This window comes from Euwallacea similis, chromosome 11 (assembly GCF_039881205.1).
Source record: "Euwallacea similis isolate ESF13 chromosome 11, ESF131.1, whole genome shotgun sequence".
In the NCBI taxonomy this organism is placed as follows: Eukaryota; Metazoa; Arthropoda; class Insecta; order Coleoptera; family Curculionidae; genus Euwallacea; species Euwallacea similis.
The window spans coordinates 2,607,421-2,629,748 of record NC_089619.1 but is presented as its reverse complement, the minus strand read 5'-3'; the positions used below and the strand labels follow the sequence as shown (position 1 = coordinate 2,629,748).

At 32.9% G+C, this 22,328-nt stretch overlaps 1 protein-coding gene across 4 annotated transcripts in view; it reads right to left on the bottom strand.

Moving 5' to 3' along the window:
• Nucleotides 1-1,746: 1,746 nt before the first annotated feature.
• Nucleotides 1,747-22,328, bottom strand: part of LOC136412119 (eukaryotic translation initiation factor 4 gamma 1-like) — a 40,666-nt gene continuing 20,084 nt past the window's right edge. For 3 of the 4 annotated variants that reach the window (XM_066395027.1, XM_066395024.1, XM_066395025.1), the window contains 22 exons: nt 19,661-19,840; nt 18,629-18,851; nt 18,310-18,519; nt 13,882-14,248; nt 13,115-13,425; nt 12,774-12,907; nt 12,615-12,710; nt 9,723-9,873; nt 9,104-9,342; nt 8,764-8,913; nt 8,622-8,706; nt 8,302-8,564; nt 7,748-7,999; nt 7,081-7,225; nt 6,248-6,412; nt 5,749-5,971; nt 4,716-4,903; nt 4,323-4,543; nt 3,992-4,123; nt 3,697-3,910; nt 2,924-3,031; nt 1,747-2,318 (listed from right to left, as the gene is read on the bottom strand). In XM_066395027.1, coding sequence (XP_066251124.1) covers nt 2,227-2,318; nt 2,924-3,031; nt 3,697-3,910; nt 3,992-4,123; nt 4,323-4,543; nt 4,716-4,903; nt 5,749-5,971; nt 6,248-6,412; nt 7,081-7,225; nt 7,748-7,999; nt 8,302-8,564; nt 8,622-8,706; nt 8,764-8,913; nt 9,104-9,342; nt 9,723-9,873; nt 12,615-12,710; nt 12,774-12,907; nt 13,115-13,425; nt 13,882-14,248; nt 18,310-18,519; nt 18,629-18,851; nt 19,661-19,840 — 4,149 coding nt within the window. In that variant the 3' untranslated portion in view covers nt 1,747-2,226. The remainder of the gene's footprint in view (nt 2,319-2,923; nt 3,032-3,696; nt 3,911-3,991; nt 4,124-4,322; nt 4,544-4,715; nt 4,904-5,748; nt 5,972-6,247; nt 6,413-7,080; nt 7,226-7,747; nt 8,000-8,301; nt 8,565-8,621; nt 8,707-8,763; nt 8,914-9,103; nt 9,343-9,722; nt 9,874-12,614; nt 12,711-12,773; nt 12,908-13,114; nt 13,426-13,881; nt 14,249-18,309; nt 18,520-18,628; nt 18,852-19,660; nt 19,841-22,328) is intronic. The other variant, XM_066395028.1, reaches the window with a different exon arrangement.

Here is a 22,328-nt window from a genome sequence, read left to right as displayed (position 1 = left end):
TTAAACAACACAGAGTATAGGATTATACAAAATCTTGTATTTCGAAACGAAATGTTATTCAATCAAGTATGGGGAACTCGACTGTATGCATGCAATTCATGTATTGGAGACGAATGCGGTCACCACTCTACTTTCACCCCAGTTATAATGAAATGTTATACAACCTCTACAATTCTTATCTTTGCGTTTGGGTACCTAACTAATAATTAACATTTACATAAATCGAGCTTCATTTTAAGAAGTGAAAAAAAATTACGTAATTCCTTCGGATTAATTATTGTATTTCTTCCTGATAGTGTTGTGTGGCATTAGTGTTAAAAATAATCGAAATTATTTCTCTGCTGCTTGTGCCAGTCTCACGTCGTCCCTGCTGAAAAGTTTTAAAAATATGAGATAGACTTATACATCAGACAAAATGCGATGGGAAGCGTACCATTAACACACCATAACGCAAATCAGAGCGGAAAATTGATTAATTTGGTGCTAAATAACTCAATCGAAGATTTTGTAAGACCTTAAAAACTGATAATTTCCATTGGAATATTCCTAGGCATCGAAGGAGGTTCGTGGATTCCGTCTGCAGGGCGCTTGAACAAGGAGGTGTGGAACGGACAATAAAAGATTGAATACGAGGCATACTTACAGAATCGTGCCACCTTCTTAGAGGGTACTATAGTTCGGTTTCAGTCTGCCAGAGGCTTACCGTTGGGATGTGCCTTTTAAGTCATACTGGTCGATAATTTGATGGCCGAGATTGAATTGTGGGAAGTAGATGTTTAGGCCTGTGCCGACCATCTTTTCATCTCAACAATACAGTAATCATCAAGTATCGTACTGAAATTCACTCAGCGCTTAATTCTGTTTGTATTTAAATTTATGTTAGGCTATATCGCTTTGTGCGGATATAAGAGGTTGAGTATCAGCACTCACACCAACAATTTTGTCGCGCCACAAAACAATTCACACGGCGTACTCAGCAAAGGGCAGAGATAACTTTGACAATTTGATACAAAAATTACCATTTTTTAATTTAAAAAAAAACCGAAGCTCTCCGATTGGGTTTTTGAATTTTTGATACTACCGCTGTATTATATGTATACTGCCGAGAATCGATTCTTTGAAATCGGAGCTATTCAATTTTTTTTAGTGAAATTTCTATTGTCTAACTGATTTGTCCAGAACCAAACATCGGTAAAAACTAAATACACAGGTAAAATGTGTTCCACTTCAATGTTAAACATGATCATTTAGTATTGGGGCATATTCATGTAATACACAGACTTTCCTTTGATGTGCAGAATTATTATAATGACGAAAATAAAACGAAACACAGTTGGCAAATTTTTTATGTCATAACTTTTATAAACAATTTAAAGAATCTTGTAAAGAAAGAAAACAATTTTTTACGTCCCTGATCTACAAATTAGATGTTTGTAGATGTTATTGAATACCAACCAGCCCGCGAGTATATTATTGTATGTATGTTGTATGATATAGATATGCAAATATGTCTCCGTCTCAATAAAAGCATCCATTGTAATAACTGAAATTGGACTAGCGTCGCATAAATTGGTCTCATCGCGTACATCGGATGCCTCATTCTAGTTCCATCTGCCAGAAATAAAATGTTTCGTATCAGCAAAATACATGCAATATTTGCTAAATATAGCGTTAAAAGGTGTAACTAGTTGCAGTAGTTGGTTGGAGTCGCAGTTTCAGTTGAAATTACAATTGAAATTCCTACACTCTCCTGTGCATTTTGTATATTTATTATACAGAATAATTACGTTTAAATATACAACTTAACAATAATATAACAAAGTATTTAACACAAAATAAAATGTACAATTTAAACAGTTTTAACCCCGAGGAGAGCTCAGTAGGCACAGCACTATTATTAGAACGGCTCGCAATTACTTAAATGTGTTTCTATTGGGATAATAATAAAAAGATATATTAAATATAAAATATAATTGTTCAATAAATATTAAAATACCTTGTAAAAAGTTTCTCTCGCTCTGGAACCACTGAGCCCAATTAAAACGAGTTTTAAAAATTAAATACGATTTTAATTTGTTTTAAAAAAGTACGTATTTACACTCTGTTGCCCCACCGCACTAATTCGTAGCTGTTCCGACAACAGTTTTCTCATAAATTTAAATAGTTCACTTTATCACTAGAATTTTTTTTGTCTTTTTGCATTTTCACTAACACTTGCATTAACCGCTAGGCGTCCTCGGAGTTGGATGAATACTCCTCGTCGTCCTCATTCTCCTTCAATTGTGTAAAGAAGGACGTTAATTGCTTTAATGCTACACCTGAAAGAAAACAAAAATAATTTAGATTTTATCAAAAGGGGTGATGCAAGTATATTTTTCTCATAATATACATCGATTAATTCATATTCCACATTAAAAATTACATACAATGTAGGAAGTTTTAAATGAAACAGTTCATATAACTAAGATGCCAAACACATGCGGTCAAAATCCTCGGACACGTCGATTTTTATTTTTTTGGCGGCTTTTTTTATGTTAAATTCATGTATACAGAATAGTCAAACTATCAAGTACGACCACCAACTTTGTTTTTTTTAATGGAAACACCTATTTTTTATTTCATTTTTGAATTCTACGCAAAATTCTAAGTGTATTTCATGTACCATGTCCTATACTTAAACGTAACAGATCTCGAGAAATTTACAATTGAGCAGTTGGTGGTCGTACCGGACTACCGTTTGGACTACCCTGTATACATAAATTTACAATAAAAAAAACTGCAATAAAAAAAATCGACGTGTCCGAGGATTTTGGCCGCATACATTCGGCATCTTAGTTATATACAGTGTTCCACACTGTATATTCTACACATATTGTGTCTTTACAATTGATTAAAATGCACTTAAAGACGACTTAAAACTTACCCTTTCCTTCCTGCTCGGAGGGCTCAGTACTCTTTTCCCATCCTATGAAGCTCTCTTGACTGAACGTCGAGTCTTCGTACAGTTTATCACAGATTGCCAACAACAATCCTAAAACAAAAACAAACCTCCACTTTTTAAATTCCCAAAGTAAAATTATGTAATAAGATGGTAATTAAGTTTATAAAACAAACCCTTGATATCGTCACTAAACTATAGAGCGTGTTGATTTTAATAAACCCGCTCTAATAAAATAATATTTCATAAATATCGTAAAAATTTCGATATTTGGAAAGGTTTGAAATTAAATAAATTGTTTAAATGTGGAATTTTTTATGTTTGTGCAGAAATAGATATAATGATTGTGAAGTAATGAACCGTAATTAAAATTACAAAATAGAATTTTACAAACAAATCTGCTTTGTGATTATTTCATTGGTTGAAATTTATTATTAAACAGACAGAGAATGAAGATGAACATAAATAGTCACAAAATAGAGAACAGATTATTAAATTAAAAAAAAAATCGAGCTTTATTTTGAAATGTGAGTCACGGTCAGAATGGTCAACATATGAATAATAAACATGAGAGTAGTACCTATAGAAAACTATGTCCTGTATTTCTTTTCGTACTTATCTCTAAATTGAGTAATACCACCCTACATATTTATTTCGTATAAACCAGAGTTTTCCTTTGCCGTTGCTGTATATGCAAGTCATAATTGGTATCTAATTTGTGCGGTACTTATATTGATTTAACTTGACATAAATCTTACCTTGAGGATGTTCCAACTTGTGAACTAATGATTGCAAGGCGTATAAACATTGTAACTCATAATTCGCGTTCGCATCTACATATTTCTGAATCAGCTTAGAGTGACTTGCTAGAATCTCTGGTTGGAGTTTATTCTTTGAGATAGAAGTTTCAAATATCGCTGTTGCCAAAGTCCGGATGAACCGGTTCTCCTTTACGCTGCCGCCAACATTTGCCTTTCGAACAAAGTGGATTTAATCATTAATTAATTAATTATTAAACCTGAAAAAAATTCAAATCGAACAATCAAAACTTACCGATATCCAATTTACGATATCATCAAACGGAGTTTTGGCCTGTAAAAATTCAGAGAGTTTACTCTGAATAACATCGTACGACATAGATCCCTCACAGACAGGTGAGTCGCCGCCTAACAGAAATTCCAAGTTCTGAAAGTAAAACGTGTAATATGATTAGGCGAGTGATTGACATTACCACATTCAATTGACGTTAGAAATTGCGTGAAGCTGTCAGAATTGGAATCAAAATAAGCTTATAGAAATGAAGGGAATTTTTCTTCAAAATTTCGTAATTCGTTAGTATCATGCATATAATATTCGTATACCCCCCCTCAAAATGTCTACTTACGTTTTCTTGGACAAACGGCTTCACATCGGCTGCTGGCATAAAATTAGATAATTGAAGGCTCGCCTTCTGCCAAGCGTTCTGAAGGAAATTGGGCCCTTTCTCTTTAACGACCAATGCGAAAAGCGATTTTAACAACTTTTTCGCCGCGTTGCATTCGATTAGATTATCTAAGAGCTTGCGCAGTGTGGAAAATGATAAGACATCTTCGCAAACAAGCGCAACTGAAACGAAGAAAAACATCCAATTTGTTAAAAAGTACAAAGTATAAAGTTAATCGATTGTTATATATCCTATCAAATCAGTTAATCATTTTTTGAAGGAAAATATCGGAACAGTAAATTTAGCACAGTTAACAAGAAACGATGTCTACAAAATATAACTTGCAATACTTACTTAAATCTTCAGCGAAATACTGCCAAATTGTTGGAATATCTATAACTAAATCCTCCCACAGACTGAGGAGTTCGTTGAATCCCTTCAAGAAATCTTCTTCGGTTATATGTTTATCCCTGAGTAATACAGCAAAAAGTTCACTCGTTTTCAGTCTAAAAATCTGAGATTTTTCGAGAACATAATTGTAACTAGAAAAAAGAGAATTTATATCATCAATGAAATTTTGTAAAACTTTTTTATTTTGTAGGGTATATGAATAAATTGAACACATGTGTGGAGGCTACTATCAAACCCCATTCATCGGAATAAACCTCGTGGTGTTAGCGAAACCTCCCCATTCAAATTTATCTAGCATAAAAGTAACACAACTCTATCTATGTACTCGATTAAGTTGTTGACTAGTTTATGCAATTTTAAAGAAATGTTGAAATATAAATGTGAATAACCCATCTATGAATTAAATATACTTCGATATCTCTGGAATCTCATTTTTACATACGTTGAAAAGTTATACTAAAAATGTCAATGTCAAATTTCCAAAGACAACAAAATTCATTTAATAAATGGACAGCAAATGTTTCAGAACATGCAATAGACGATTTAACTGAATAAACGTGTGTGACTGTGTGTAAATAAACAGTGAACTAAAAAAAAAAAACTCTTGATCGAAGATGATAAAGTGGACTTTTTGAATGAAACATATTTTTATTATAAATTCACGTATGCAGTATTTAAAATGCCTAACATTGATAAACCACAAGAAGTGCATATTTTCATAATTTTTTTTTAAACAGATTTTTCTTGTTAACAATCTATTTAAACAATATATATAAAAACATTATTGACGCCTTTATCATAGAGACTGTAAAAAAGATAAAAAAATATACGAATTCGAATAGAGTCCTACATAGGCTCTATTCTCTGGGCAATAACGTTATAAGTTTAAGTATCAAGATAATTTCAGTAGATTTAAGAGCAGTTTGGATTTATTTGACTTATAAAATCTCGGAAGCAAATTTCCAATTGAACTCACCTCTCATATACAATCTTGGAATATTCATTCGCGGGCAAAGTAGAAGCAACGTCCTCAAAGTACTCCTTCGTCGTGCAGCTTCCGGCAATAAATTCTTCCAACGAATTCCGTATCCGCCGTTCGATATACTCTTCTGTAAGAGGTTCCACAGCAGACGCAGGGGCGGGTTCCGGTTGGTACGATTGAGATTTCGCTTGAATGAGCGTCGAAGTGGGTTGCGGCGCTGAAGAATATACTATATATAATAGAACTTTACAATATAAGTTTCCTAAGGATAAAAATTCATAGAATTTCAATAAATCTTACTATTTACTGAATACCGTAATAGGATTTTTAATTACCCTTGAAAACGCTTCGCAACGTAAAGAACTCGAAGAAAGCAAGTAACAATAATGATATTTTATGTCTACTTTTACATCAGAATTACTCATTTTATTATATTTGTATTTTACCCATAAGATATAGTATACATTTGTATATTAAGATGATAAAAACTTACCTAAATTCGGAGGTGCCATAGAGGCGGAAGACGGCGGAGGACCAGTGGTTCTCATGGGAGTGCTCGAATCGCGATGCTGCGATCCGGACCTTGAATCTCGTCCGTCATACAACTTGTACTGGTTTCGTTCTATGCTAGGTCCTTTAGGAGCGTAAGGTCTTTGATCTAAACAGAGACATCAAATTGTATTCTTTCGAAATCTTAATAAATTTTCTACAAGGGTTTAAAAGTAATGCATGATTCAACGAAAAGTAAGGGTAGTACTGCTAGGGGTACAGCTACTCCGATTTTAGGGGATAACTTTATTATCTTTAAATGCAACGTTTATTTTATTTTAACTTTAATCAGCTCCCTAAAGTGGTAATGTGACAATCTATGTCTTACACCAACAATTAAAAAAAAATTATGGCATAAAACAGAACACTAATACAGGAAAAACGAATTATCACCCTTTATTGATTTAAAAAATCCGAATCAAAATTTAAAAAAAAAAAAGATTTTCAAAGTATCAATTTTCGTGGACAAAGGTGCCAGGAACTTGAAAAAGTAGAGATAAATGATATGGAAATTAGTAGATATTCCAAAAAGAGTTTTAGGAACAAAAACATCACAAATAACTTCCAGTAACAAATTTCGTGATTTTAACTTAAGAAGTTTCTGAAATATTTGACCATTCCTATACTTTTGAAAGACATCGTACAGCTCCTTTAGGCGCATTTGTTGACATGGACCCCACGGTAAGTCAAGATTTGATTTCCACTTTGCCATAAAATGTAATAAAATATATGTTTATCCTAATCTAGGTTATTATACATAGATCTTCTGAAACTTACTTATTAACAGTCGCTTGTCCATATCAATGTTCTCTAATGCCGCGTACATGTTTGGACTAGGATTTAGTGGTACTGTTTTTACATTAGCACCTTTTCCCCAATTGCTAAAAAGGTTACTTCCTCCCAGAGGCTCATCCGCTTGTGGCTGTAAATAAAAAATACATATGTTATATATGAATCGGCATAATTTAAATTTACATTCCTATAATGGACATTTGATAAAAGATATAACCAGATTTGTTCCGATATACGTTCTGCAAAAATATTACGTATAGGCTAAATTTGCCCTATATGCATGAAAGTTGAGTTTTCAGTAGGTATACACGACTTATTGTTTTACGATGTTTACAAATAAAAGGTTACTCATGGTACAAGAAAGGCCAAATTCAACAATGAAATTTGAGTACGAGTACTGATTTGGTGCAAATATAATGTCTTTCCCCTTTTTATTAATATCATTTAAAATACACGGGACTCTGAAAAAATCGATTGAGAGTAAATATATTTTATGATAAGTTGGCATATAAATACATAGATTATTGAAAAGTTTTTATATCGGTCCGTCACTACTTTCGAGAGAAACAATTCTTCACAAAACATAACATCCACTCTAGAGTAGCCTTTAGCTTTTACTAATCTTTAAATATTGTATTGAACCATCACTTACCAGTCTCATTACCCGTACTTTGTCAGCTTGGAACGAAAAGCTTTGACGATTGCTTTTTGAACCCACTGAATTCCATCCGTCGTCCAGGCCCTTTTGGCGGCTGCTGCCACCACTGCTTCCTCTAGGGCCGCCACCCCTATCGTCTTTACGAGGCTGAGTCATATTCATCACTTGAATGTTGAGGTGTTCGGTTTCAGCTTCTTTCTGAATTTGGTCGATGGTCTTAGGATTGGTATCACCACGTCTTGGTACCTATAAAAAAAATAGCAATTATTAATCACTTTCGTCGATATAATTTATTGAAGTAATTTAATTTGCTACTTGCGAAAGCTATATATTGCCAAAACGGATAAATGTAATATACTTTAAGTAAAACATGACCAAATATAGAGTTCATTTGTGTTAAATAGAGGCTACTTTAAAATTTTGCAGCATATATTGTCATTTTTTACACGACGCATTTCACGATTTCTTGATTTAAAAAAAAAGAGATGTATTTGTTTATGTGCATGTCATTATCACGTCTTGACATCAACAAGATAACTAAAACTTACCCATTTGGAATCTCTCAAATCGCCGACATCCTGCAGCATAAAACGTATTCTACTGCTGACTTTCTGCCTCTTTCCTTCTGTTATTTTCTTCATTTCGTCGAATATTGAAGCCAGGTCATTGCTCTTCGATTCTAGTTCCTTGCCGACCGTGGTCAACAATTTGCAGAGGCATTCTAAACTTTCTTCATCTTTGTTATCAAGTAAAGTTTGAAGACACCTTTTCATTATGCTAGCGGTTAACATTTGTTGTATGAATAATTCACCTGCAAAATGTGCAATTAAGAATTATTAGCGCAAAACCGCTTATTGCCTTGGTATACCTATAAACCGAATACAGCCAACGGACTTCATCCTAACCCGTCTATCGTATTCTTCAAGATCAAATCGAAGTTCCTTTTTCTTTTCCTACAATTGAATCACTTTTTAATGAAACAAACCTAAAGGAAATAAATTGATACTCACAGCATCGGTGCATTCCTCTATTTCTTTCAGCTTATTGTTCCTTTCGCTCTCATCTACAGACTGCTTCTCGAATTCCATTTGACACCTCATCACCAATAAGGTTCTAAAGGCTAACTTTTTATCATCACCAGCAGTTCCAGTAATAGAAACCTAGAAAGAAATTGTCAATACCATTATTGAAATGAAAATAATTTGAAAATCATGTTGAAATTGCAAACCACGAATTTGAAGATAATTGTGACAACAAAGACTCCATATTTTCAAAGGTTATTATTTTAGCTATCAAGTTTGCCATATTCAATTAATAAGTCATAGAATTAAACGGCACAACATTACGTACCTGCATATTTTGAATTTCCTTGCACATGTTGGCATATGCTGAGGAGAAATTTGGCTCATCTATTGCCTTCTCAAATACTAAATCAATAACTCCTTGCAACCTTTCCTTAGTATCAATCTGTAACTCCCGCACCTGGTTCACCAAAGTTTCAAATTTCTGGGGAGTCAACTTGTTGAGGACAGATCGAACTTTTTTATACAAAACTTCAGTTTTCTTTTCCTCATCGGTCATACCTTCACCTAAAAAAAAAAAAACAATAACAATATAAACCTATTAGACTGGATTATAAACCTTTAATAGTTTATGGATCTTGCATTTGAAAATCCCAGTAAGTGATGTTATTCAGAAAAGTATGATATATATAATGTCACACTATTTAAATGGTGTAATGGTTCAAACCTAGCCAAAGGCGGTGCACTTTTCTATAAATTAAAATTTTGTTAAGTACTATACGTATTGAAAAGTATATAAATGAAGTATTACAAAATATCTTTTGTTTCTCAAGAAAAATAGTTTTTTTTGCACTTTAAAATATGTAGTTTATATTATTACTGGTTTATATAATATGTGTATGTTGTAATGAAGCGATTCAAACGAATTATGAAACAAACGTTTTTACCTTTTATGAATCTGGCTGGTTTCCAGGCGTTTTCGGATTCGTGAAGTTTAATATCACCACGAATCGATATTGATATTATCTTGGTTTTACCGGGAGCTTTATCTCCACCTCGACTTCCCATCTTGGATTGGCTATTACGTTTAGTTAAGGTCTAAAACAAAGATATTAACTCTACCACAAAGAACTCTAAGAGTTATATCCAACTAATAAATAAGAATTAAACATCAGATATATTTTGAACATCAGATATACTTCAGTTCACTACTTTCATCGAATTAATATTAGAATCATCATAAATCAATAAAATTGGAACATATAAATATTTTTCGAGAAAAAAGGTTCAGTCTTTGCCAATATGTTGTTAGGAATAAAAACTGATAAGAAAGTGAATTACTCATTAATAGGTTAATTCAAATTCGAATGATCGACGAAATCATTCGCACTTTGCTGTTTAAAATAACATATTTTGCTCGAGTTTTGAAAACCAAATAGGAATAGCCCTTTATTGGAGAATAGTTGCATGAGAACTATAAGATAAACAAAAATAGTTTCAAGATTGTGACCTTGCAATAAATGGAGAATAGCGATATTTTCCATTTAAAAAAGCAGTCAAGCTAAAGAAGTAGCTCTTTTCTCAGCTCATACTTAGTAGCACACCACCTACTTATAAAGGCGGCTAAGAGTTAAGGTGAATGTCTTTGTTAAATTATGTAAGAACTTAACAATTGCATCCGATAGAAATGCGGAAATGAATTTTTCTCAGGAGCCCCAATGAAATTTGATATAACTATGGGTAAATAAATGTAAATTACATAAAACAAGTTGAAAATAGAGGGACACATTTGAAAAACTAAAGTTAGACTTCGTTATGTTATGGAGTAAAAAAAAAATCAAGGTCAAGAGATAACAAAAAAAACATTTTTTTATAGAAAGATTATTTAGAAAATTCTTGTCATTATGCCATATACAGTCTGTCCCAGATAAGGATGAACAGCATGGGGATCTCGGAAACGGTAATAGATACAAAATGGTTTAAATTGGGAAAAAGTTGGGCAATTTAAAGCAAATTAATAATCTGTTTTTATATCGGCGAAATTCCGAATAGTTACGAAGATATCAGGAAAAAAATGAATTTGGCGGTTTTCGTTTTTTGCAAATAACTCTTATACGGTTATAGTTAGAGGAATAAAAGTTTTACATTATTAAAGCACTTTTTTGAGAACTGTTTAGCAGTGTTGCCAATTTTTTTATTACATCCTTACTTTCGGAGAAAAATGAGTAAACTTTTGATTTTCATATGGGCGTGATATCAATTATTTATATTTTCAAAATCGTCATAAAATTCCCTTTTCAGCCATGTGTTATATTTAATATTTTTCTCAGAAATTCTATGAGTTATAGCCATTAAAGTATTTTTTGATAAGTCGGCCATGATTTTGACTTATAGTAATGGTACACATTAAATAAATGAATGTTGTGGAAACGTCAAAATTATTTAAAAGTTGCAAAATCTTAAATTTGTTTGACGTGTGCATAATAATGGCTCAAAATTGCTTTTCTAATGAAGAGAAATTTGACATGTTGTCGTGCTACATATTATGTCATAGAAATTGTGTAGATACTGAACATATGTATTTTAATCAGTTCCCGGAAAGAAAGCAACCCGGAAAATCCATATTTAGAAGACTGATGTCTAATTTGAAAAAATATGTTTCGTTTAAACAACCTGTAAATATGCTCGCAAAAAGAAGTTGACCGAAGATATACAATATGCTGTTTTACAATCTGTTATAGAAACTCCCGAAACATCATGTAGGTATATTTAGATGCGTACTGGTGTTGCTAAGTCAACGGCCCATCGTGTTTTAAGAAAGAACAGTTTTCGTCCTTATAAATTTAAAGTTTACCATGCTCTTGTACAAGGTGATGAAGTGAAGCGTAGAAGTTTTTGCGAGTAGTATACAAGAAAATGTGAAGATGATATAAATTTTCCTTCTAAAATAATTTGGACAGATGAAAGCATGGTAACCAACAATGAAATTTTTAACCGACACAATACTCATTATTGGTCACAACAGAATCCACGATTAAAAAAATCATTAAGACACCAACATCGCTTTGGGTTTAATATGTGGTGTGGATTCGACTGTGAAAAGAGCATACCTATGCCTGGAAAATAATGGTGGTTTATTTGAACATTTGTTATAATTTGAGATTTCGATTCGATCCAAGTTTAGCTGCATTGTTGTTATTAAATACATAATTTGAAACAATTATTTTTTTAATTTTAGGCTGATACCAGTAATATATTTATACTTTTAAATAATTTTGATGTTTCCACAGCATTCATTTATTTAATGTGTACCATTACTATAAGTCAAAATCATGGCCGACTTATCAAAAAATACTTTAATGGCTATAACTCATAGAGTTTCTGAGAAAAATATTAAATGTAATACATGGCTGAAAAGGGAATTTTATGACGATTTTGAAAATATAAATAATTGATATCACGCCCATATGAAAATCAAAAGTTTACTCATTTTTCTCCGAAAGTAAGGATGTAATAAGAAAACTGGCAACACTGCTAAACAGTTCTCAAAAAAGTGTTTTAATAATGTAAAACTTTTATTCCTCTAACTATAACCGTATAAGAGTTATATGCAAAAAACGAAAACCGCCAAATTCGTTTTTTTCCGGATATCTTCGTAACCATTCGGAATTTCGCCGATATAAAAACAGATTATTAATTTGCTTTAAATTGCCCAACTTTTTTCCAATTTAAACCATTTTGTATCTATTACCGTTTCCGAGATCCCCATGCTGTTCATCCTTATCTGGGACAGACTGTATATGATGAACCCTATAAATACATATATATATAAAACTTACCCCGCTTCTGGAACCCGATTTACCGCCGTAATTGTTAAAGGGAGGATTTGTGTAATCCGTTCGACCTCCTACTGAAAGATGTCCACCAACCTGTCTCTGCAAGCACACAAAACAATGATAACTACTTCAATATCTTCTCGAAAGTTTTAAGACACTTACATTTCGTTCATCCAATAAAACTGATTCAGGAATATTGTCGGGCTTTTGAAGACTGGCCGGAACAGACTTTAATTTCATTAAAAACTCTTTGTCATACACTTTGTTTCCATCGGGTCTATCGGGAGACCATTGGCCTATGTTTTCAAGAAATTAAAAATTTAGTGACATTTAGAGATAAAAAATTAATGTCCCAGTAACATCAAAAGAAGAATCAACTCCATAAAAACAATAAAATTAAGGCAGAGTATTAATTAGTTTCCTCGTTTCTAGGACATTATCTTTCAAGTAAATGATTTGTTTTGATCGATTGGCCCTTAACAAGTTATGAAAAGAGATATTACCTGGTTTATAAACAATCGCCCTAGAATTTTCCAGAGACGTTTTACTATTCACGTCGTTCTTGGATAAAACAACATTATCGTTGGGTACAGCCTTATCAGTCTCATCTCTATTGTCTGGTATAGAGAATGGTGGTATGACAGTTTTCGGCGTGGGATCTTTAACAATACTAGTGACGTCGAATGGTTTGGTTACCGGTTTCGGCGCAACAGGAGCAGCTGTGGCAGTGACGCTCGAGGGAATATTATTGGCGACGACAGGTTCAGACTTGATTGTCGTAACGTTTTCGTTTGAGTCTTTTCTTCTTGTCTCACTAGGAAAGGAAACACATGTGTGATATGTTAAATAAAAAGTGTATGGACAATTGGGTAATTGAAAAAAAAAAAGAATCTTAAGGCTTTAGACACATTTAGGTAAATTGTGACAGTAAATAGTGTAGGAGGTTGATAATTTGTTGATTGAGATTGATGAAATAAAAAAGAAAGAAATATGTAGGTCAACAGCCAATCAATCCCTCATATAGCAAAGAATGCCAAGGAAAAAATAAACTTTAAATTGGCTTATATTCTCACCAATGATTCATTCCCTCACGGAATAGGTGGATATTTTTAAGTTTTAAACATCTTTCTAAATGTAAAACCGTGTAACTTAATGTCACTGGCTACACTTTAATGTTTAGATTTATATGTGAAATGTCAACACTTAAAAAAATCCATATATAAAGACACTATGTAAAGTTATAAGAAACAAAAATGCACTTCTTTCTTACCTTATTACTTTATCAGTCTCTAACGTAGGAGGAACAACGGTTGGCGGTATTGGCTGCGAAATCGAATTCGCATTAGTCACATCATTAGAGACGGTCTTGACATCAGGTTGCGGCAATACGTTAGCGTTTATCTCTGTTTTGGTGCCGTTATCATTGAAAGCGTCCATATCGGTGCCTTCCTTGTTGGCACCCTTCAAATTAAGTTCTTTGGATTTGTTTGACCGGTTATTCGGTTTCGGAGGCTGCGGTGGCGGAACAGCCACGGCTGGAGACGCCTGCGGTGGCGCCTGTTGGGGCTGCGGTGGTTGTGGTTTGCCGTTCTGATTTTGATTGTGGACATTCTTGTTTCTATTATTCTTTGATTTTCCTATAAGAAATAAAGTAATTGTAGAATGTTTTTTTTTGCTAAATGCAATAATTTTCTATTTGATGACCCATATAGAGAAACACTAAAATACAAATGTATTTTTCCAGACAGGATAAGGCAGTCAATAGAAGTCAAACTTAAATTTTGACGGATTCTTACTCTCTATGCTATAACCAAGACAATAACTGTGTTTTTATTTGAAATTTCTATGTCAAATTTCTGGTAAAGTAAGAAAAAGCATAGACATATTATGTACAATTTGAAATCTACTTTGAAGAATAAAATTGAAAAATATTTGTTTCATATTTGTTATACAGATGGCCTTGTTGCATAAACAGAATTAAATGAACTTGAACAGATAGCCACATGTTTTATTATAATTATCCTGTTGCCCGCTGGCAAATAACCAAAAAGGTTAAAGTTAGCAGTTTGTTGAATTTTGAACAGCAGTGATAAGCTATTTTTCTAGGATATTCCTAGACATTAGGAGGCACTAATTGAAAAATTAGTTAAATTAAGTACTAGTAGTACTGTTATAGACTTCTGGGCAAAATTAAGGCAGCACTAAAAATATGACACAAATTTGATACTAAACGCCTTTTAAATCTATTATTCAATTTTAGTGATTTTTACTTTTAACAAAAAGGTCTATTCTTTAAGAATACTATCATGTACAGCATTTTTCTACTGGACAAAATTAGCATATTCTTTCCTGGTTTAAATATCGATTTTTTAATTTATTGTAAGTGGCTTTGAATCTGTTTTGACATTTAATATGAATGATGTTCAGGGATCAATTGTATCAAGATGATAATTCTCAATTTTATTGATAACACTTTCAGTTGAAAGTGTCCTGATCTAGTTGCGATAAAGTGCCCATTTTCATCAGTTTTTTCAACTTTTAGGTCTATTTAGAACCCTGAGTAGTTTTTTCAATGCATTTGGTATATCAACAAAATTTATTCACAAATGACGTAGTCGAAAGTTTTTTGAACAAATTTTAGCAACCAACAAAAACATATCAAAAACACCCTGTATACTTCTATTGCTAACTAACTTGTAACAAAAATTATTGGTTAAATGGGTTACATATGGTGTAAAATAGGTACCATATGTGAAGTGAAAAATATGCAGTCTATAGTCCTTCCACCTATACAATATGTACCTCGGTTAATGAATGAAACGAAAATTATGCAGGCACGGCCGGCGACAAGGTCGCGTGGCGAATTTCGCGAGACAACTTTCTAAAAAACTGAACTGCAATAAAATGAGATAACCATCCGAGCAAGAAAAATCAGCAGAGACATATGGAAGTTTTCTGTAGTCGAATTTCATTACCCTTTTTATTAGGCACTGTTGTCCAGGACTCGTCATCCATGGTATCCGACTCTATTCTTAGCAGTGACGGTGGATCGCCGACCCCCTTAAACGGTTATCTGGGCCAGTTAACACGTGCAATATTACCGACACTTATGGACTATCTAATTCACTACGAATATCACTCGGATCACAGTCACTTGAGCAGTACGTTAATGTAGCACCGATCTTCAATAATTTCCAAATATAGGTGCATTCCAAGCTAGGTACCAAAAAGTCGAGAAGCCGGACAAGGTCTATATTTTACTATTTTAAACGCGTGTTACTGAAGAAATTAAACTAGCAATAATTATGTAAAATAACACTAATGTAAAGGTTACAAGGCACTATGAAAGGAACAAATATTTAAATAAATTAAACATTAATCTCGAAATGAACTAGAATTAAAAATTTGATGAACACGTTGCGCACGACCCATGCGGTCGACGCTTATTAAAATAAAAGATCATCGCCTGCGCCATCTTCCGTCTAGTCGTTTGTCTTCGATCAGGTACGAAGTCGCCCGAAGATCGAACAGCTGAATATTAATGATCATCAGCAAACGGCAACTAGTGCGACGACGTTAGTTTAGGCAGGGAGCAAAGGTTGGAACGCTTAGGAACCAGAGGCGCCAATGCGCCGTGAAAACAGCAACGAAGTAATAATAATGGAGTCAACAAAAATTTCCGCCGATTTAAAGAAAATTATTCGTTTCGGTCTTAGGCACACTAGGTTCATTTTCTCCTTAGGAAGCCATGAGATTCCGATATATTGCCCTGTGACAATATACAAGACATAACTAATTTTATTAAAGTTACATCCAAGTCGCACCACACTTTAAAGGTTATAATTTTTTCCTACATGGGTGCCAGAATGCTTAAAACAATTATTTGCACAATAAGGAAGAAAAGTGCCGCCTTTATTACTGAGAATAATTTAACGCCCAAAGCGCCACGGAGAGCCATCAATATTCTAGGGAGTAACACGCATTTTCCTCCGGAGGTGTGTATCGTCATTTTTTCTATAACCAATGTTATGCTTTATAAAAAAAAGAAGGGTTTACCTATTTATGACGCATAGGAAGGAAAATTTTTTTTGCTCCCTAGAGAGAAAACTATTTTTCTCCTTAAAGAATAACTACTATTGTGTATTTATGATCTGTTTAGGGAAAATACTTTTGCTCCCGTGGGAAGAAAAGTGTTGTTTTCTTCACTTAAAGGAATTGTAGTAAAAATTGACAGAAATTGCTTAAACTTGTAGTGTCTACCTACAGATCAAATTATACACTACACAAACGTAACAAGGAAACGAAAGGGACGCATCAACGATACACTAAAGACCGCGACATCACCTTTTTCATGTTATGAAAGACATTATGTTTCTATGTAGAAAAATTCGAGTTTTTCAAACTCTGAGTACCTAACTATGTGGTTGAGAACTCTAAAAACAGAAACCATATTTTCACTACCAGAACAGATTAATTCGGCCTATAGAGGATTTAGGTAGGTTAAGAACAAGTACTCTAAGTCGTTAAAAAAACACGTTAAAAACATTCCTCGTCAAATATCATTTTAATTTATATACTCACTTTTTGCCTTTTTTCTACCTCCCATGTTTTCTTAAAGACACTTAATAAACTGTGTTTTAATACAAAATCCGACGGGCACTACCACTCTCAACTATGTGGCTGCTAAAAATTCAACGTACCGAACGTACACTGAACGAAGCAAGCGGTGAAACTACTTAGCCAATTCACTTCGGACTAACATTCACGATAAGATCCTGCACGAAAAAAATCACAGAAACATTCAGAATCGTAAAAAATGGCGAACGATTTATTTTGCTGCATACCGTTGTGACGAAGCCGCCTATCAGAATATTTAAACATGACTTGTAGAAATATTTGGCGACGATGCAAATAGTAAAATATATAAATAAGTTAAGACTCGATCGAAGAAATGACTAAACTAGAAAAAGCTAGAAATTAAAAACCAGGTAGATAGAAAAAAAAAGATATTTCCAAGAGGCATCATCTATCACCATGTAAAAAAAACACTGGTTATAGTTAAAGCCATCTGGGCAATAGTATGTATGTATATTTAGTCACAATTTATGAAATGTGAATTGTTTTTCTATAGAAATATTTTAATCCAAGAATGAGTGACTATATACTGTTTATAAGAAAATAACTTCGTCGTTCATTTCAGACATGGATTCAATTTTAAGTGTGCAATATAATTTAAATTCAACGTAAAAATAGTTAACCAAGCCCGTGCTCCTCACGAGCCATTCATTATACGTAAATTCGGTCATTTCCTACTGTTGTTGTGTTACAAAATGTCGCCAACGTCAAATTAGTTGGCTCTGATTTCAGACCTAATTCTGAACTCTCTAACGATTGAAATTGTAATAAAAATTGTCTCGTCAACTGACTAGATGGATCATCATTAATAAAAAATATATTCGAACACTTGCGTAAGGCAATTACAATAGGATAAAATGAAACATGTGTAAACCAAAAGTACCAAGCCAAAACCATTCGTACTTACCTTATGAAGTATCTAGCTGTACTTCAAATACATTTCAGAACATCGACTTAGCAAAGATCTATACCTTTTTTCATATAACACTTTATTAGCCAATGTATATGAACAATGAAGTCCATGAAGGTATTCAAGGTAAAAACAAAATAACCAACGACTTACCATTATTCTGTGATGCCACTTCTGGCACTGGTGCGGGAGAATGGTGCTCGATCTCTGAGCTTTTCGGTTCAGACACGACAGGTTTCTTGGCACCTTTTTTATCATTGTTTTCTTTAGCAGTCTCTTTAATTATTGGAGAGCTGGGTTCAACAATGGGGGGTTGCGTATTAACTACAGTCATCTGAGGCACTGGAACTGATTCTTCCTTAACTGAAATTAAAGGCATAAACTAAACGTAATTGAAAACAGGTTTAAATATTTAAAAATTGGTCGTTAACAATCATTTTAATGAAATTAAGTAACGCCAATCATTTATTACCTATGGAAGAAATATTATTATCACAATCTGTTTCTTTGGGCTGAAATTCCTTGGGAATTTCGGGTTTGGGCTCTCGATGCCCTTGTTTGCGGGTTTTCGCGGGACTTTCCACTTCTTTTTTGTTCAAGGTGATTTCGGCAGCATCACTGTTTGCCGATACGATAGGCGTCGATTCTTTACTTGGTAGTGATGCTGTTGTAAGCACGAACTCTTTTGCGTTATACTGAAAAGTCGTTTTAGTTAATTTTAGTTGACAGAAAAAAACAATATTACATTATATTCATAATTTGGTCAAGTATTACAGTATGTATTATTAGATTATAGATTTCCATGTAAAAATTAAGATAAAATAAGTGATATAAGGAGCAACAAAATCAAGGATATCTACTTTTGATTGTGTTTCACTAAACTATTGATAAATACTAAGATATTTGAATGTACTAAAAGTATATTAAGTTCTTATAGTCCGGCTTAAGAGTAGGATAATTTTATTTTGTTGGTAAAATCAACAGTTTGAAAATACAGGATAATAAGGAAAACATTGTAAATTTTGACGGAAGAATATCATAAAAAACTTTAAAGAAATAGACTGATTAGGAATATCGCAAATTCCCTTGAATTGCTAACACCCTATACGCCAAGTGAAGCTTAAATTTGAATAGAGAGTTATTCAACGGGTCGATCAATCTTAGACCCTAAAATATAATTTTATTTTATACCTTTTGAACTTTCATTATTGTAAATAGCAATATTCTACACACTCTACGCCATGAATCACAATTTGATCCTACATCTGACCATTAAATTTTTAAACAAAGTATTGGCTCGTTTTCAATAAGTAATTTTTGATTTTACAGTAATCGGACCTTTTTTTAATTTCGTATGAAACAAAATGTTGAACTACACCTTTTCCATTTAAATCTGCACTATCCGGTATGAACAAATTATATCACCAATTATTAGATTCAACGTTTTTCAATATATTTACACACTGTTACTAAACTTATAATTAAAAAAAAACTCAGTACTTACATGAAGATCGCTATGTGCGACATCAAATCGGGAAGTGTTTAAGGGTTGAGTTGAAACGAGGGGTGATGGGAATTGTTCGGTGGGTGAAGGGGCATGAAGTGATGGAGGTTGCTCCACATTAGTATTATGCTTATCTTCACTTATAGCCTGGGCCACCTGCTTTGCAAACGCGGCTTGAATCTTCAAGTGTAACCAAACTTCCAAAGTAAATCAACAACCAACACCAAAATAAAAATACCAATACTATTACTTGAGGTAAGCTTTTCTAAAATCTTATTAGATCAAGGAACGTGAGAAAAACGGACGTTTTTTGCGTTGAGATCACCAAAATCCCCCAAATAGGGGCTCAAAAATTAAAGACAAAATATAACTTTATCACTTTTTGGCTGACATATTTAGTCATTACTTATTGAATATAATATATATGAGCGACTAAGAAATGTCACGAAATGTTAGTATTTCCTCTGCACTTAAAGCCTATGTCACACTAGGGCATAAGCGACGCTCACAACCAAATGAACGCAGCTTCCATTTAAATACATAGAAGCAATATAAAACTTTTACTTACACACATCTTAGAAAAGCATATCCCACAAAAAGAAACCTGTTGTGACTTTAGACATTCAATCAAATAAATTATTCAAAAAGAAACTGGCAAAAGGACAATCACAACGCATTTCCTTAACGATTTTTCTGATGTCGGCAAGTCCATACGGGTAATAAAATATTTCATATCCAAATGTCAGAAATTAAGTGTTTAAGAAGTGTTCATTAAAGTACTGCCAAAATCAAAAAGAGATACAAAAATAGAATGATAATGATGACTTTCAGAAGAACTTATCAATTTATAAATTAAACGAATATTTTCTTCCTAAAAATGGGAAAGAAAAAGTTATGTTTAAAATTCAATACGACTAAATTTGATTAATTTCAATCTCTAAATTTTCTTTAAGTGATATTTTTCGCATAGATACTGTGAAGGCGGCACTACCTTCATAATGGCATTCGTAATCTTCCTGTTATATCTTGAGCTTAGCATTTTATGTAGGGAAAACATTGATAATAGTGATAAATTCTTCCAATTTAGTCAAAAGAACATAATTTAACATTTATCAAGTGCCAAATAATAATAATAAACGAGCTATAACTTCTAAATCAAGTAAATTACTTAATACCATTCTACAGTTACAAAATTCAAGATGTGTGGTAAAAATTGTAAATAAATTTTAGAGCATAAATTTTGCAAGAATAAACTGCATACTTGCAAGATGAAAAGAAAGCATGAGTCCAGGAGTGCACGGGAAATCGGCTTCACACAATAAAAATGTGTACAAGATGGATTGTGCCTATCTATTATTGAAAAACAGTTTCATTTCATTCATAAGACACATGGTTTTTTTTCTACCTTCTACTAAATCTTTTATTTAATTCTTATGCAATTTTTGGCACAATTACAACTATTTTCCCCAACAAATGTAGTTATCACTATCACAACTTTCGCCTCCGGCCGACGATAAAAACGAAGGGCAAGTAGTACATGACATTTATTAGACAAAGGATGTCCCTGAAATAGCTGTACAATGCTTGACCCAAAATAAGGTGTTCCAGGCAAACTTACTTAAATTCAATATTGACTTGTTTTGCCGTTACAGGGCGCTAAAATTTTGATATTAATATCGTTTTTTCAAACAATTGCTAAACGCTATTATCTATATTCACTAATTTTGAAACGAAGAGAATATATATATAAATTAGTGGGTTTTGGCGTGAGCGAAATCTTTTTTAATGCTTAGAAATATTAAAAACGGCGCCTGATTCTTAAATAAAAGTTAGTATTTTTGTTACCCCCTATACGAATGACTAATATTTTCTCTGTCACAAGTTGAGTTTATTTTGATATTTTTTGTCTTGCAAAATTTTCGCCAGGCACACAGTTTCTCTACAAAAAAATTATTTATGATTGCAATTTATCATTGTTGTGAAAACAATGTTGAAAAAATTGTTTTTACGTTTCCTACGCAACAATAAAATAAATATCCCGTACATTTAATATACCGATAGTGTTTACTATGGTTGTTGTTGATCTTTGTTGACTTTGTTATAATTTAAATAATTTTTCGTCTTTTAAAATGAAACATTGTTCTATCGCTGAGATGATTGACACGCTTCTAGCATATAGATTCTGTGAAAGAAATGGATATATAAGTGTCACATCGTAACAAATATCCAAATCGAAGAATTCCGAACCATTGAACTTTTGTAAGTATTAAAAGGAAATTTAAAGAAACAGGAAGTTTTAATCCAAATAAAGTTAATCGAAGACGTCAATGCCAAAAATGGAGAAAAAAACGGTGTCATCTCAGTTGATAGATGGAATATCTATGGAAGAAGGTACCAAAAAAAAAAACCATTCCTAATCGAGTTCCCAATAATTCCCAATATAAAAATAAATGGTAAGAAAGCCTTCAGGAGATTTATCGCGAGGTAGAATTAAGCTTCAATATTTATTGTAAATAATGAAACAGTTGCCCACATTCGTCAGAAACATGTTATTAATAAAATTTTAAAAATCTGGACAATTCGGTGAAGATTAATTCTCTGTAGGATTGCCACATTATGTTTATGGCTATTGCTTATTGGATCACAATCATTATGTAAATCTCAAAGT